Raw genomic sequence first — 14,325 nt, forward strand, 5'->3', positions numbered from 1 at the left:
CCTGTGAACCTAAGTACAGTGTCTGTCTCACAAGATGAAGTATCAGAGGACAGGAGAGCTCTCTCTCTCTCTGCAGACCAAGCACATAGGCAGATGGTGGTGTTCAACAAAAGGAAATAGCATTCCACATGTCCACAGTCATCTTAATATAAAAATAATACAAGGGACTTAACAAGGTTTCCAAATTTGGTAAAAGCTTGTTATGATAAAGTAAATCCAAATATGCTTTCAAGTAAGAAACATCTGTAAAAAGATGAAGCCTCCAGAATGGTATTACCTTATAGAATATAAATAATTTGCATCTGTTACAAGTTTGTGTCTGCTAGACCTTTAAAATATTATATTTCTATTTCTATTTCAGAAACACGTCTATTACTCATATGATATAAGCCTGCATCTTGCAATTTTCTCTCGTTTCTCTAAATTTTAGATATATTCCATGGTATGGTACAGTTAGTAGGATATTATCCAGATAAATTGCAAGTAGTTAGGATGTTATCTAGACAAATGTCATCATATGGCTTCCCATACAGTAAAACTGCTACAGTCCTCTGCACTCCAAAAGGGAAACAGCTGTATAAAATATATTTTTTCTAAAGTTTGGTTTCAGAATTTGTGTGCCTTATTTCTGCTGTTTAAATTAATTGTATATAGTCTGTTACCTTTGCCTATTATTAAAGTAAAACATATTTTGTTTCTCAAAAAAAAAATAGATTTCACATCAGCAACACACTCCTTATTTTTAATAAATCAGCTGACTGCAAACCATAACACTTGCTTCTTTGAATTTTGCTTTACTCGTTGTAATGACACTGATCCCAGTATCAACTTCAAAGTTTACAGGCCTCTCGTCTAATTTACTTTCCATCAGGAATGAATGTATTTATTTTATTTTTATTACCCTGCAGAGTACAAGGTTTCCTTCACATTTTCTATACTCCTTTACGCAGCATAAATTTTGTGGGAACATTAAATACTTTAATTTTGTTCTTTCAGTGCTTGTTTTCTTCAAATGTTTTTTTTTTTTTTTCCTAGTGATAAACAAACATTCACTAAGCTCCTGGTATACATTTTCTCTTCTTAAATTTACACTTAACAGTCATTTCCCTAAAACACTTGCAGTGTGCCTTAGCATCACTCTCTCTCATTTTCCTGGGTACATGCCTTTAAAGTTTCTGTTCTTGTACACTGTTTTAATTTTAAATCTTGTAAATAGTCGCTTGCTGCTTCCAGTACTACAGAAATCTTTAATAATGTTCTTTCAATATTAAATTACTGTCTGATGACCTTCTCTGAGAATGATAATTTACTCTTACACTACACAAGAAATCCTATAGCTCATCATTAACAGTTTTTTGTTTTCCATTAATTACAGTTTTAGACATTTTTTCTTACTGAGCCACATATTTAGTAGGTTTCTTTGTATGAAAAATTAAACTGTTTTTCTACCATTCTCTGCCCATGCTGTCTACTGAACATCAGCTTTCTCCTCAGTCAATTGTCCAATTAGTTCCCCATCACTGGAATGAGGGTTGACCGTTAGTCAGAAAGCCATCATAGGTGGCACAAGATTTTCTGTTTTAATTTCCACAGCTCTAATTGTCCACATTCAGCAAAGCAACAGGGAGCAGTGTACAATGGGTTGTCTTTGGAGACTGCCCTCTCACTTCCGCAAAGGGCTATCCCTCCCCATATGGCATCAGTGGTGGTTTTTAACCAAACAAAAGAATCCTTGTTCTGCTTTAGAGAAAATATAATCAATCGTAAACATAGAAGCCAACAATCCTGAACGGGTATAAGTCACATCCAATGAAGTTAAAAAATACTTCATTATGCAACAGTTAGCTTAAAGCTTTTATTCTGCACAGGACCACGACTTCATCATAACTTTGAAAGCCCAGGACTGCTGGCTTCTTCATTTAAAAATGGTTTATCAGAGGTGGTCTTCCAGTCTACACCAGAGAAATTCCACTGCACAATGTGCCCTAGAGTGCAGATAAACACCTTCCACCCCCCCCCCCACCCCGGAGGCAACTGTGCCACAGCCCTCTCACTCCACCCCTCTCTGCCTGGTTCTTCCAGGTGATGGGGCAGTTTATCAAACTCTGGTCATCTAGGATGCAGTCAGGGTATGATCCCTCTATGACATGGAGGCAGACCAAACTTAAATCCTTGCAATTCCTTTCATGTTTATGGTTGAAATGATTGTTTAATCAGCTTAGCGGTTGCATCTAAACTTTTTTCCACTGAATTTCTAAGAACTCAAAACTTCTCATCAGACCACAACTCCAACAAGGGCTCATTTTCTTTACAATCCCCACATCTTCAGGGAAAAAAAAATAAGCTTGTTTCAGTATTTTATACTATACTTCAGTGTTTGGCGCTTTGCATTTTACATCAAATAGAAAGTACTCATATCTCTCATTTTTAATTTATTTCTCATCCCTGCTTTATAACAAAGGACTACAACACTGACTGCTGTTTAAATTTTCTTAAATAGAATGAACTGCACCAAAGGATCTTTTTCAGGCACAAACTGTGGTTGGTTTTAAGGTTCTCAACTTTGTCGCTTCAGAATTAAAACATTTTAAATCACTGCCATCATAGCTCTCAATCAATTAAAGACAAATATCAACAGACTCAGGCATGACAAACCTGCAATCAAGGACACTTTTAAAATCTTAGTAATATTAACTTGAGACAATCATAGCTCTTGATGAATCAGGGACAAATATCAGAATCAGGGACAAATCCAGAAAATAATCGGGGACACTTTTATTAGTACTATTAACTTGACGTTGACAAAAAAGATTGTGAATTAATACTCATTTTCTGAACTAAAACAAGTCTATTTTTCATTGTTTATTAAGTGCAATTTACCACCTTTTCCCCAAGTCACTAGTTTTAGGATGGATGAAGACAGGTCAGAGCTAAAATAGGAGTTAAAATCGGGACGGTTGACAGGTATTGGCAGAATAAGAGAATGTGAATTAATATACATTGCCGACATTAAAAGGTCTAATTCTTAATTATTCACCACATTTTATCCAAAAATCACAAGATTTAGGCGGGATTAAGAGTGACGGAGTTAACATTTGAGTCAAAATAAAGGATATGTGAGAGGTTTGTTATTTGTTTATACAATAAAACCACAGAATCTACAAAGCTTTAAAGGAAAGCAAGGTATATAATCGTAATGCTGATTTATTATTTATTGCATTACCTCAAAATAGTATATTTCAAGGAAAATAAAAAAAATAGTTATGTTCCTTGAGCACTTTCGAGATGTACTTGCCACATAAAATATGCTGATTTGTCTACTATAAACTTTTTTGCCCTGCTGTCCTTTCAACACAACCACGTTAGCCAAGGCTCCACCTCCTCTTATAAAGTCTCACGTCGTACCGCCTACTCTTGCGATGTTATGCTAATCGATTTTTTTTTCCTTCGCTCAGTTGGTTTGAGTCCCAGTGCCCTGTGGGATAGCGGCTGTGTTTAGCAAACCTTCCATCGGAGAAATAAGCAAGCAGCAGGCGAGGAGGAGGGGATGAAGATGGCGGATGCCAAACAGAAACGGAACGAACAGTTGAAACGGTGGCTAGGCTCAGAGACAGACCTCGAGCCTCCTATTTTCAAGAAGAAGAAAACCAAGGTGAAGTTCGATGATGGCGCTGTGTTCTTGGCTGCTTGTTCGAGTGGGGACATAGAAGAGGTGCAGAAAATGTTAGCTCGGGGCGCAGACATCAACTACGCGAATGTGGACGGATTGACTGCCCTCCATCAGGTCGGTGTTGGGTTTTCCTTTTGCCTTAGAGATGTTGAAGCTGCATTTGCAGCGGCTAAACAGTGTTGTGGTTGTGGTGGCCATGGTTATGTAAGTCGGTCCTCTGGCTGTCAGATCTTGTTGGGTTTCTGTTCCCTCCCTGAACTGTTAGTAGAAGTTCTGCTTACTATTTAGCTTCCCTGTTTTCTCATTCTGTATTGTCAAGCGGTATGTCATTGGTATATTGCTTCTGCATCATCTGCTCTTTTTTACATTAAGCTGTGTACCGTTTGCTGTTTTTGGTTCTCCGATATGTAAGAATACATTTTTTATAAATAACTATTGCAATTAAGCTGATGTGTGTGTGCAGATGAGACGTGGACCAGCTTAAGATTGCAATGTATTTAATGCTATCAATTTCAAGGGATTAAAAACTGCCATTTTGAAAAGTCTGCAAATTTAAGTTATAGCTTTTTTTCTCTTATGCATGTTGTTGTTTTTAAAACTATTACTTCAGGAAATTCGCTGTGTGAATGTATTTTTGAGTACTACTTTTGCCGCAGTCTTAACAGAACTGTGCCTTGGGCCTAAACTCTGCATTGCTTGCAATGGTTGACTTTCTGAGACTTGTACAGTAAGTCATTCTAAAGAATGGATTCTTGCAGTTGCTGTATGTTGGTTTATTTTCAGCAATTCTTGTGGTGAGAACCAACATTTGATCACTAAAAACACTGGATGCGCTAGTCCCATAAGTCTGTGTAGAGTTTTTATCGGTGTGTCTAGAATTCCCAAATGCTGGCCAAATAAGGAAACGATGGCATTTGAAAGATACTGTACTTATGGTAAGGAGGGGTTGAGCAGTTTTGCTGTGAAGGTACTGGGCATTGCTTTTTTTAAGCCTCGAAAACCGCTTTACGGTAGCATAAAATACAGTGTCAACTAATCTGTATCCATAAGTCTCTTTTAACTTTGCTGGTGTTTAGGATGATGCAAAAATGTTAATGCAAGAAAAATAATTTAGTAATGTGATATTACAATACATTGCTCTAAAGGCATTATGAGGATGAATTATCTTGCATGTACTTATCGTCTTCAGCATTTTTTTGTTGTTGCTTTTGTTTTTAGTGACCTGTAATTTTTGCACTTAACCCACCCAGTTTCATTTGTTTTGGTAGTAGTAGTTTGTCTATTGCCCATTTGAAATGTGCTAGCATTGTAGAATGTAGTGTGACAGCTAGGTATATCTAGTGACAGCAAATACTACTATTTGGTTTTCATGTTCAAGTATGATAGCATACAGAGATTACTTTACTTGTTGTTTTTTCTAAGGTGCATTAAAGTGGCTGCAGGGTTGTTTGAATGGTAGAAGAAAAGGTATGATGATATGTTGCAGCAACTGTTACATGTGTGCAGTTATGAATTCTCACAGTGGACTGCTGCCTTTCAGTCTTAATACAATTGTAGAATGCTGGAGTGATGACAGTTATGTTCTCTGAAGATCCTCAAATGTGAAAATTTGTACTTCAGAATGCTTTTAATGTTATGGTAGAATTTATTCTGTTCTTTGAATATCCTTGTGTCAAAATTTGTACTTAACCATTTTGTTTTACTTCAGAATACTGTTAATGTCATAGTTGAATTTATTATGTTTATCACTGGATGGTTGTGTGTTAAACCTTTTTAATAAGTGGAGTTCTGTTTTTTTTTCCCCCTCTTCTGAAGGATGCCGACTTGTTAGAATATTTGTCTTATCTTGACTCCTACAGACAGTGTGTAGGGAGAGTCTGTGAATAGTAGTGGGTGTTTATCTTTATAGTCCAACAGCTACCTCAGAATATGATATTCTTCCTCGCCTGTCGGAAAATGCTGAGAATTGATCTGGAAATGTAATCTGTTCAGAGATCTTGCTACTTAATCTGTTTAATAGAGAATTATGTTTGTTTATTTAATTTGCTTTAATACAGCAACAAAGTCTGTAAAATATGAGGTGAAGACTGATATCAAGCTTCTGTGTAAAGGGTTGTTGTTTTGGAAAGATGTTCAGGGGGTATGGAGAAACCAAGCTGCACCAAAAGTAATAGGGAGTCTCATTTAATAGGTGGAAAAACCTGGCTGCTGTGGTTTGGTGTCATGTTCACAGCTATGGGGGAAATGGCAAATTTTATCTCTGAAGCGGTGTCTCTTTTGTACTAAGTTGTATAATAGTTTTACCTAATCACCACCATTGTTCAGTATTATAAGATCTTCAGTAAGATATTGTGTGTATAAAGTTTGAATTTGAAAGAACATGCAAGTGGAAAACTTGTACAGTTACTTTTAAGGGCTGGCTGCTTGTATTATTGTTTGTTTCCACAAACATTTTGATTCTGAGTTTATCCTGGAGGAGTAGCTTAATTCATTAAGATTAAATGTGCACATCATTATGCTATGCCATATTTTCGTTGTTTGAGCTGTATTTTGGATTTGTTTCTGTTTTAGGAGAAAGCTTTCACTTCATACTCAGGTCATTAAGATGACATTTTTAAGGTTTACTTTTTGGTCATGGGTCTCAACTTCTGTATTTTATACTTTATCCATTGTCCTGTTGTCATTTCCCTCCTGTTTGCTTTGTTGTACTCTTGGCATTGGTAACACCCATAAGAAATGGTCTTAGAGTTTTGTAGTGTGTGCTGTCAGAAAGGTGTGACGAACGTTAAGCCCCATTATGTTGCTGTACAAAGCAGTCACTACATAACAGAAATGTAAACCCCTTTCTCGTATTTTAATCCCCCCCCCCTCGGTATTGTCCACAATGTGATGCACAACAATGCTTTCAGTACCTTCACTCTTCTGATAATGGCCACTGATATTTTTTATTGCAGCCTGAGTGAAGGATTCATTTACTGTAGATCTTTAGTGAAAGTATTAGTTCCAGAAAACAAATTGGAGGAAAGTTGAGCATGTTCTAGGGAAGAATGTTGAATTAAAAAAAAAAAATTACACTTGCTTTTGCCCTGCTTGGGGAAAAATACTGAGTGGACTGCAGTGCAGAATAATAATCCCACATGAAAACAGTACATCCATACAGGAAATGTGTGGTTGGCTCTTGACATTTGAATGCCTTTTGTCACATGTGACTCAATTCTGGATCCATCACTCACTATGACACCTATGTTGGCATGCTGATATCCTGGCCTCCCCTCATCTTCTGTACCACTTCCATGTTGACCATAGTTCATAATAGGCTATCTGCCCTAGGGCATTTGTAAGCCTAGCCAGAGTGTGTTTGGCTTTCGCCACCCATTTTAAATGAGTTTTACTATGCCCTTTTTCAAGGTTAGTTTACTGTGCCTCTGTCTAACAGTGACACAGAAGTGACCCCCGGGTTAAACCTACGATCTTCCATCCAGTCGTCAAGATTCCTCTTGAAGAGAGTCAGTGAGGAACTCTGCCTAACTTGGACTGGGATTCTATTCCAGAGTGAAGGGAGCCTCTGGGTTATGAATCTGTCCCTCAAGCATGCTCTGTTTATTTCTGTGCTGAGGTTCAAGTCCCTCGAGTGTGTAGCTCGAAGGGATTTGGATTTTCTGAGGTGAAGCATGTCCATCAATTCTGGGTTGGACATGGCCTTATATGTCAGGCACAGATCGCCTCTAAGTAGGCGGTATGCAACTGAGTAGAGCTGAAGTTTCTTTAACCGAGCAGCATATGGCATCTGTTTGAGCCCTTTGATCCTCTTGGTGAGGTACTTTTTGGGGTCTTTCTAGTTGCTGCAGGTGTCGGGTAAGGTACATCCCGAATGGGGCATTGTATTCAATTATGGGCCTGAAGGGATGAGTAAAGAGGCACAGTGACCTCCCTTGATCTAGATGTGAATCCCTTCATGATAAGGTGGGCTATATAGAAAGTTTTTCTAACCACTTTGGCCACGTGATTGTCAAATGAGAGATTGCTATCAATTTGGGTCCCCAGGCCCCTAATTACTTCTTCACACTAAAAGGCATTGGCAGACTTACACTCATGCCGATAGTGTTCTAATGGAATTTTCTCTCTTTTTTTTGGTCCTGGAACTCTTATCAGCCAAACTGCAGGTGATAGAACACACACTGCTACAAAATGATAACTCTGCATTATACATTGAGAAATCTTTAAGTGAAACGCATGCATTCATTCAGAATTTGTGAATTACAAAGCAAGCACATCAGACAGTACCCTGGACTAACACATTTCATGCAGGAAATAATTTTTAAGTTCAGTGGGTATTGAACACTTCCTAAATTCTGTTTTGTTAGTAGTATAAGTATAGAGAGAACAATCTTCACATTACATCGAACATTCTTGTACCAAGATCGTAGAGAACATTGTTTTAATAATTGAGGTATTGCATATAGTAGTGGTTGTTCTCTCTCTACAGTTTCTTTATGTAGTCTCATTGTCAAAATTTTATTTACATGGGTACAAAGTGAGTCATCCTACTTTATGGAGAGAGTTCAGTGCTACAGGTGATTTATTGTGAGGATTTGTTCATAGAAGCTATCTGTCTTTAGCATTCACAAGGGTGGACCATCAACTGACCCTGGGAACTACAGACCTATTGGTCTGTATAGTCTAATATGCAAAGCCGTGGAATGAGTTATGGAAATGATCAACAAAGATGTAGACAGTCTTCTGGCACTGAACCCCACCTAGTTTGGCTTTGCCAAAGGAAGGTCATGCCTACTAAACCTGGTGGACTTCTTTGAGAAGGTCACCAAGGAATTGGACAAGGGGAAACATGGTGGGTGTAGCTTACCTGAACCTAGCTAAAGTGTTTTAATACAGTACCCCAACTCTGGTGTAGTTGGCAAACACACTGAACTGGGCTTAAACCCCTCCTAACTCACTGGATTTCCAACTGGCTCACAGGATGCAGAAAGTCAGGATTGGTGATACCACATCCTCGAAGAGACTTATCACCAGTGGGGTACCTCAAAGCTCTGTGCTGGGACCTCTCCTATTTAAGGCTAATGTCAGGGATCTTTGGCTGGCCAACTTCGCTGGTGACTGCAAATTGGGAACTTGGGAACTATCATAGATTTCCCCCATGACATAAACATCTTACAAATGGTTCTAACATAAACACGAATGATTGGTGCAAAAATCCTGGATTAAAACTCAATGCTAAGAAAAGCATTACAGTGCCTTTTGGGAAAACTGCCAGCCAGGCTAATTACTTCCTTGATATGACTCCCCTTAGAGTTGACCTGGAAGTTAGGGATCTTGGGAAAATATGACTACGGTCTGGCCTTTGACGTGTGGCCAGGGTACTAAGAAAATCATTCTATGTCTCCCATCTTATAAGTAAGGGCATGGCATTAAGTCCAAGAAAGTCACGGTGCCACTTTATTCAGCTATCAGACCCATTAAGTATAATGTCCCCTTCAGCATGTACCTGACCAGACTTGTGCAACAGTTGGAGTATCCACAAAGGTTCCTTAGCAGGAGAATTTATGGTATAAACAAGGGCTTTAAGGTGATCCATGTAAGGCACATCTCTGTAGTCTTGTCTCCTACGAGAGGTGATCCAAGTCTGGCACACAAGGCATCTTTGGATTCAGCTGTTATGAACATTTTGTGCATCCACAAAATGAACAGCATTAGAACCACTAGAGCCAAGGCTTTAAATTTTGCTTTTGATACAAGACAAGTTGGTGAGTCAGATGGGTGTCTTGGAGGATTTCCATGCTCTGGAACAGGCTCTGTTTCCACGTGAAGCAGATTCCATCCCTAACCCTATTTAAGCATAACCTTGACCAATGGCTGGAAAATCGGAAATTCCTCCTGGGGCTGCCCCATGTCTCTAGTTTGGGCATTGCTGTCTGCTTTAACAACCTCCTCCCCCATAACCCCTAGAAACTTCCTAACATACCTCTTCCTAATAATTACCCATGATACACATCTGGGTTTGATTGCATGGCTAGGCTTATAAAGGCCCTGGTGGTCATTAGCATAGTATGTACCTGTTGTAATGCAAGTTTAGTTCACTGACATTTTTCTAATTAGATAACTGCATTATTGATTTCGTTAGTTGCATTTTTATACGGTGTATTTTTATACTGTCAAACTAATAGCTGGCTTTTTTTTCCCTTTAAGTATGTTTTTCATCCATAGGTTGCCTCATTCACGTTCTATAAAGTATTACTGTTTTCTTCTGGTATTTACTGTTACATGTGCTAGAATCTAAGGTTCAGCAGTGACATTACTCTGATCTAATGACAGCAATAATTTTCGGTGAGATCGGACAATGTCAAAATTTAAAAAAAAGAGTAACTATAACCTATACCTTGAAAACAGTGCCACAGACGGGGATGTTTTTTTATATGTTAAAAAAAAAAGTTGACATAATCATATGGTGATGGCATGTTTGCGGTATAATTTTCTTAACTAGAATTGCTTACATAACGTTTTAGGGAAAAGTACTTTCTTGCCACTTTAAAGCAACTCTCGCCTCGTGTTTTTTGGCATCTTTTAATGGAACTCTGTGGCACTTAAAAAAAACTTTTTTCTTTGAATCTGTAGCATGTTCTTGAATGCCCACCTTGATATAGTATTTGGCCCTCCATGTAAAGAAGGCCACGAAGGCAGAAAATGACAACTTCTGACTGTGTTCAAAAGTAAAATTTTTACAAACTTTAAGTAGTGTTTGTTTGTCTAAAGAATTGGCTCATAAACGTGCTAGGAAGTCATGGTGGGGTGAACATTGAAGAAGCCAGCCATAATAGGTTCATAGGTGTGTACTAGGCTAGTGGCCCTAGAGCCTTTACAAGCCCAGCCCCAAACATTTCCCTGGCACGGTACCATCCGACGTTAGTTCACAGTGCCTTTATCCAGTAGGGCAACTGGAGTGTTCCCTGGGGTAAACTTTGTTACCCATCCATTCGTCAATATTCCTCTTGAAGAGGGCCAGTGAGGTGCACTGCTTGACATGAATGGGAAGCTTATTATAGAGTATGGGCTGTCTTTGGGAGGTGAACATGTCCCTCCAGCATGTTCTGTTTGATTGTTGTAGTGAGGTTGTGATCTCTGGAGCGTGTGGCGCAGGGGGATTGGTATTTCTTTAGGTGTAGCATTTCAGGTAGGGCTGGATCGGACATGGCTTTGTAAGTCGAGCAGAGATCACCTCTAAGTAGACAATAAGAGACTGAGAACAGCTGAATTTTCTTGAGTCTGTCCATGTAGGACGTGTGTTTTAAGGCCTAGGATCCTTTTGTGATGTACTTTTGTGGTCTTTTCAGCTGTTGTAGGTGTCTGGTCAGGTACATGCCAAATGGGGTGTTATATTTGATGGTTGGTCTAATAAGGGATGGTGATCTCTTTCTTTCTGAATGTGAAACCTTTGGTTATGAGATGTGCCACATAGGAGTTTCTGACCACAGTGGCAATGTGGTGGTCAAAATTGAGGTGGCTGTTGACATGGGTGCCCAGATCTCTTATGGCCCCTTCAGTGTTTAGTGAGCTCCCATCGGCATGGTAATTCGTGGGAACTGAGTTTTTTCCAAAGGAGATAAAGTATTTTGTGGTGTTAAGCTGAGAGGCCCTTTTTGTAGGATGTCTGCATCACTTGGGGAGTTGATAATGACTCCTTGTTTGCAGTCATCAGCAAACTTGGTCAGCCAGAGTCCCTCTGTTGGCCTGGACTTCTGAGAAGTAGATGCCAAACAGGAGAGGGCCCAGGACTGAGCCGTGTGGGACTCCACTCGTAACTGGGAGAGGGCCCAGGACTGAGCTCTGTGGGACTCCACTCGTGACTGGTTGACAGTCAGACTTGGAATCCGCAACTTTCACTCTGTGGGTTCTGTCTGTGAGCAAATTTGCAACCCACCTAGTGATGTAAGGATTGATGCCTAGTTTGAGTTTATCAATAATACGCAAGTGGGTAATGGTATCGGTGGCCTTTGCCAGGTTGAGGTAGGATATATGCACTGCCTTACCCTCATCCACAGCCTTGGTGACGGCCTCGAAGAAGTCAGCCAGGTTCAGCAGGCAGGATCTTCCCTTGACAAAGCCAAACTGTGTGGGATCAAGAGTTTGGAGATTGCCTATATCTTTAAGCAGGTCCATGATGATGTGCTCCATAGCTTTGCATACCAGTGCAGCATTCGTTAGGGACAAAGCCAGAGGGAAGGTTGTGATTGAACAGGGCAGCCAGGTGTGGTGCCAGTTCATTTTGTAGCTCATGTAGGATGCAGCCAGGGATATTATCAGGTCCCATGGATGCTGTGTTCTTGGCTTAATATGTTATGGGTCTTAACTGTGAAGGTCAGTAGTACAGGAAGAGTTATGGCTATGTGAAGAATTTGTCTAGATTTATTCCTAAAAGGGAAGGGTAATTCTAAAAACAAAATGTCGAGATGCATTGTGGTAGAGCAGCAAGAGATCAAAAAAGTTAACTAATTTTTGTGTCGATCATATGGAGATGAGACTAAGTATTCCTGCATTATTTGTCTACCGTTTCTTTTAGTACAGTCTACTCCCTCTTATCCAGCCTCTCTTTAACCAGCCATTAAGTTTCTGCCATAGGCGTAGCAAGACGAGAGAAAAACAACACATCTGTCTTTCCTGGGCTAAATAATGACATTTGAGTTTTAGACTTATTCATTAGATAACATCCTGCTATTGTAGCTGATCTTTAACATATAAATGTTATTTTGTATGCTTTTTCTGATTAACCAGCCATTCATTTATGTAGCCTAAGGTCCGGTCCCAGTGAGACTGGATAAGAGGGAGTATAGTGTAGTTGAAATGGCAGGGCAATCTTCACAGAAGGGGCTCAGACAAGTTGTCATTTTGGATGGACTTGGTAATTCACTGGCTAGGGTGATAATGGTGTAGTATTGCAGTTCTGGAGTGAGATTTTTTAGGGTAGGTGAACTTTGCTTTTGTTTTCTGAAGTGTTTTGAGAATTGTAGACTGTTGTTTCTGAAAGGTAAACTTTTGTTATGATATGATAGATGTTGGATATTGCTAAGACTGTTCAGCAAGCAGGCCAAGTCTGAAATCTTGAGGTGGAGGAAAGAAGATAGGGTTTGTGCTGTGTCCAGAGTGGAGAACATGGTCAGAAGTGATCCAGAACCTGTTGGGGTGGCTTTGAATGAATGTGTTTGCTATGAAGTATAGCTTTTCTGACTTGATTGTGTGTGTCTGCAATTAACTCTTCACCTTTGCCATGTAATCATTTGATACCAGGTGAAGTGGAGCAGAGATGATATATTGGTCATATACACTGCCCTGATTGAAATAAGTCTGCCATGGGTTGAGGCATGGACTTGCCTCATTTGTTGAAGTGCTTATCTAAAGTGAAAAAAAAATTGAGGTTGCAGGATAGATTCATAGCTTTACAATGCATGGTTACTCCATGAATCGTAATCCCCTCACCTTTCACTTGGAAGAGCCATGTGAAATCTTTTGGCATTAGATTGTGTTATATTTTTCATGGACAATATTGTGGTGGCTTGTGTATCTTATGATAGCACTGAACAAGATGCATCAAGAGAGGAATTACAAATACCAGACTTGACTTCACATAAAAACTATGATGTGGCTATAAGGTTCAGTCACAATCTCTCTTTGCACATACATCTTTTAGTCATTTGAGAAAATGATGAAATCAGCCAAGTAAGGCTGTGGAGTTTTGTTTGAGGATATGATGTGTAGAATGCTTCCAGTATTTTTATGTCCACTGCCTTGAATTCAGGTTTGATATTTGTGGTGAAGCAGTACAAGAACTTAAGAACTGATGGTGTTAGCATACCTTTTGGGGAGTTATTTTGAATTGCTGTTTTTATTGCTTCATTTAAACACTAACAAGAAATTTGGAAGTTATCTGACCATTGGGCAAGAAATGAAACTACAACAACTCCAGTAGCTCCTTTGCGGCTCTTGTCCACTTGCAGAAATATTAGAACTAGGAATGGTGAAGTACTATCTTTGTTAGAATATTTTAAGCTGTGTTTTCAGGAACTGCTCCGAGGTATTGCTAACAGAACATGACCCAACCTTGAGTTAGGTATGTGTTTTGTTTTACATGCCTTGTGTGCATTTGTGTGCTATTTTCACACCAGAGATTTTATGTAAATCCTCAAGAGGCTTAGTTGTACATTTGGTGTGATCACTGGAATTTCTGTGCATGTCATTTAAGATTAGTATTAAAATGGGTTGTATTATATAGGAAGCATGGTACTTGGATTTGTGCCTTTGCCTAACTTTTTAGTTGTAGTAACCTGATATGTAAAGAGAGGTTATTTGGGGAAAATATGGATTATTGTATGTTTTGAGTAAGGGTAATGTTCCTTGCACATTCAGGTAATTCCAGAGCCACTTAGTCTCATGTTTGTTCATTTCTTGCCAGTATCTTCCCTCAGGCTTCACCTTGTTTTGCAGGAGGGCTATAACCGTGAATCCCAGAATAGCTATCCACTCATGTTGCATTTAAGGGAGGATTGTGAATCTTGCTGCTTAACTTGCAAGGGAAGTTTATTCCAGGTTTTTGGGAGGTGTTGAGTTATAAATTTCATCCCTCAACTGTTCCCCAACATATGGATAAA

At 39.2% G+C, this 14,325-nt stretch overlaps 1 protein-coding gene across 3 annotated transcripts in view; it reads left to right on the forward strand.

Annotated features, from left to right (window-relative positions):
• Positions 1-3,331: 3,331 nt before the first annotated feature.
• Positions 3,332-14,325, forward strand: part of PPP1R12A (protein phosphatase 1 regulatory subunit 12A) — a 2,492,399-nt gene continuing 2,481,405 nt past the window's right edge. For 2 of the 3 annotated variants that reach the window (XM_044087956.1, XM_044087957.1), the window contains exon 1: positions 3,332-3,784. In XM_044087956.1, the coding sequence (XP_043943891.1) occupies positions 3,548-3,784 (237 nt within the window). In that variant the 5' untranslated portion in view covers positions 3,332-3,547. The remainder of the gene's footprint in view (positions 3,785-14,325) is intronic. The other variant, XM_044087958.1, reaches the window with a different exon arrangement.

This window comes from Protopterus annectens, chromosome 11.part0 (assembly GCF_019279795.1).
Source record: "Protopterus annectens isolate FY-2018-M chromosome 11.part0, PAN1.0, whole genome shotgun sequence".
Taxonomy (NCBI): domain Eukaryota; kingdom Metazoa; phylum Chordata; order Ceratodontiformes; family Protopteridae; genus Protopterus; species Protopterus annectens.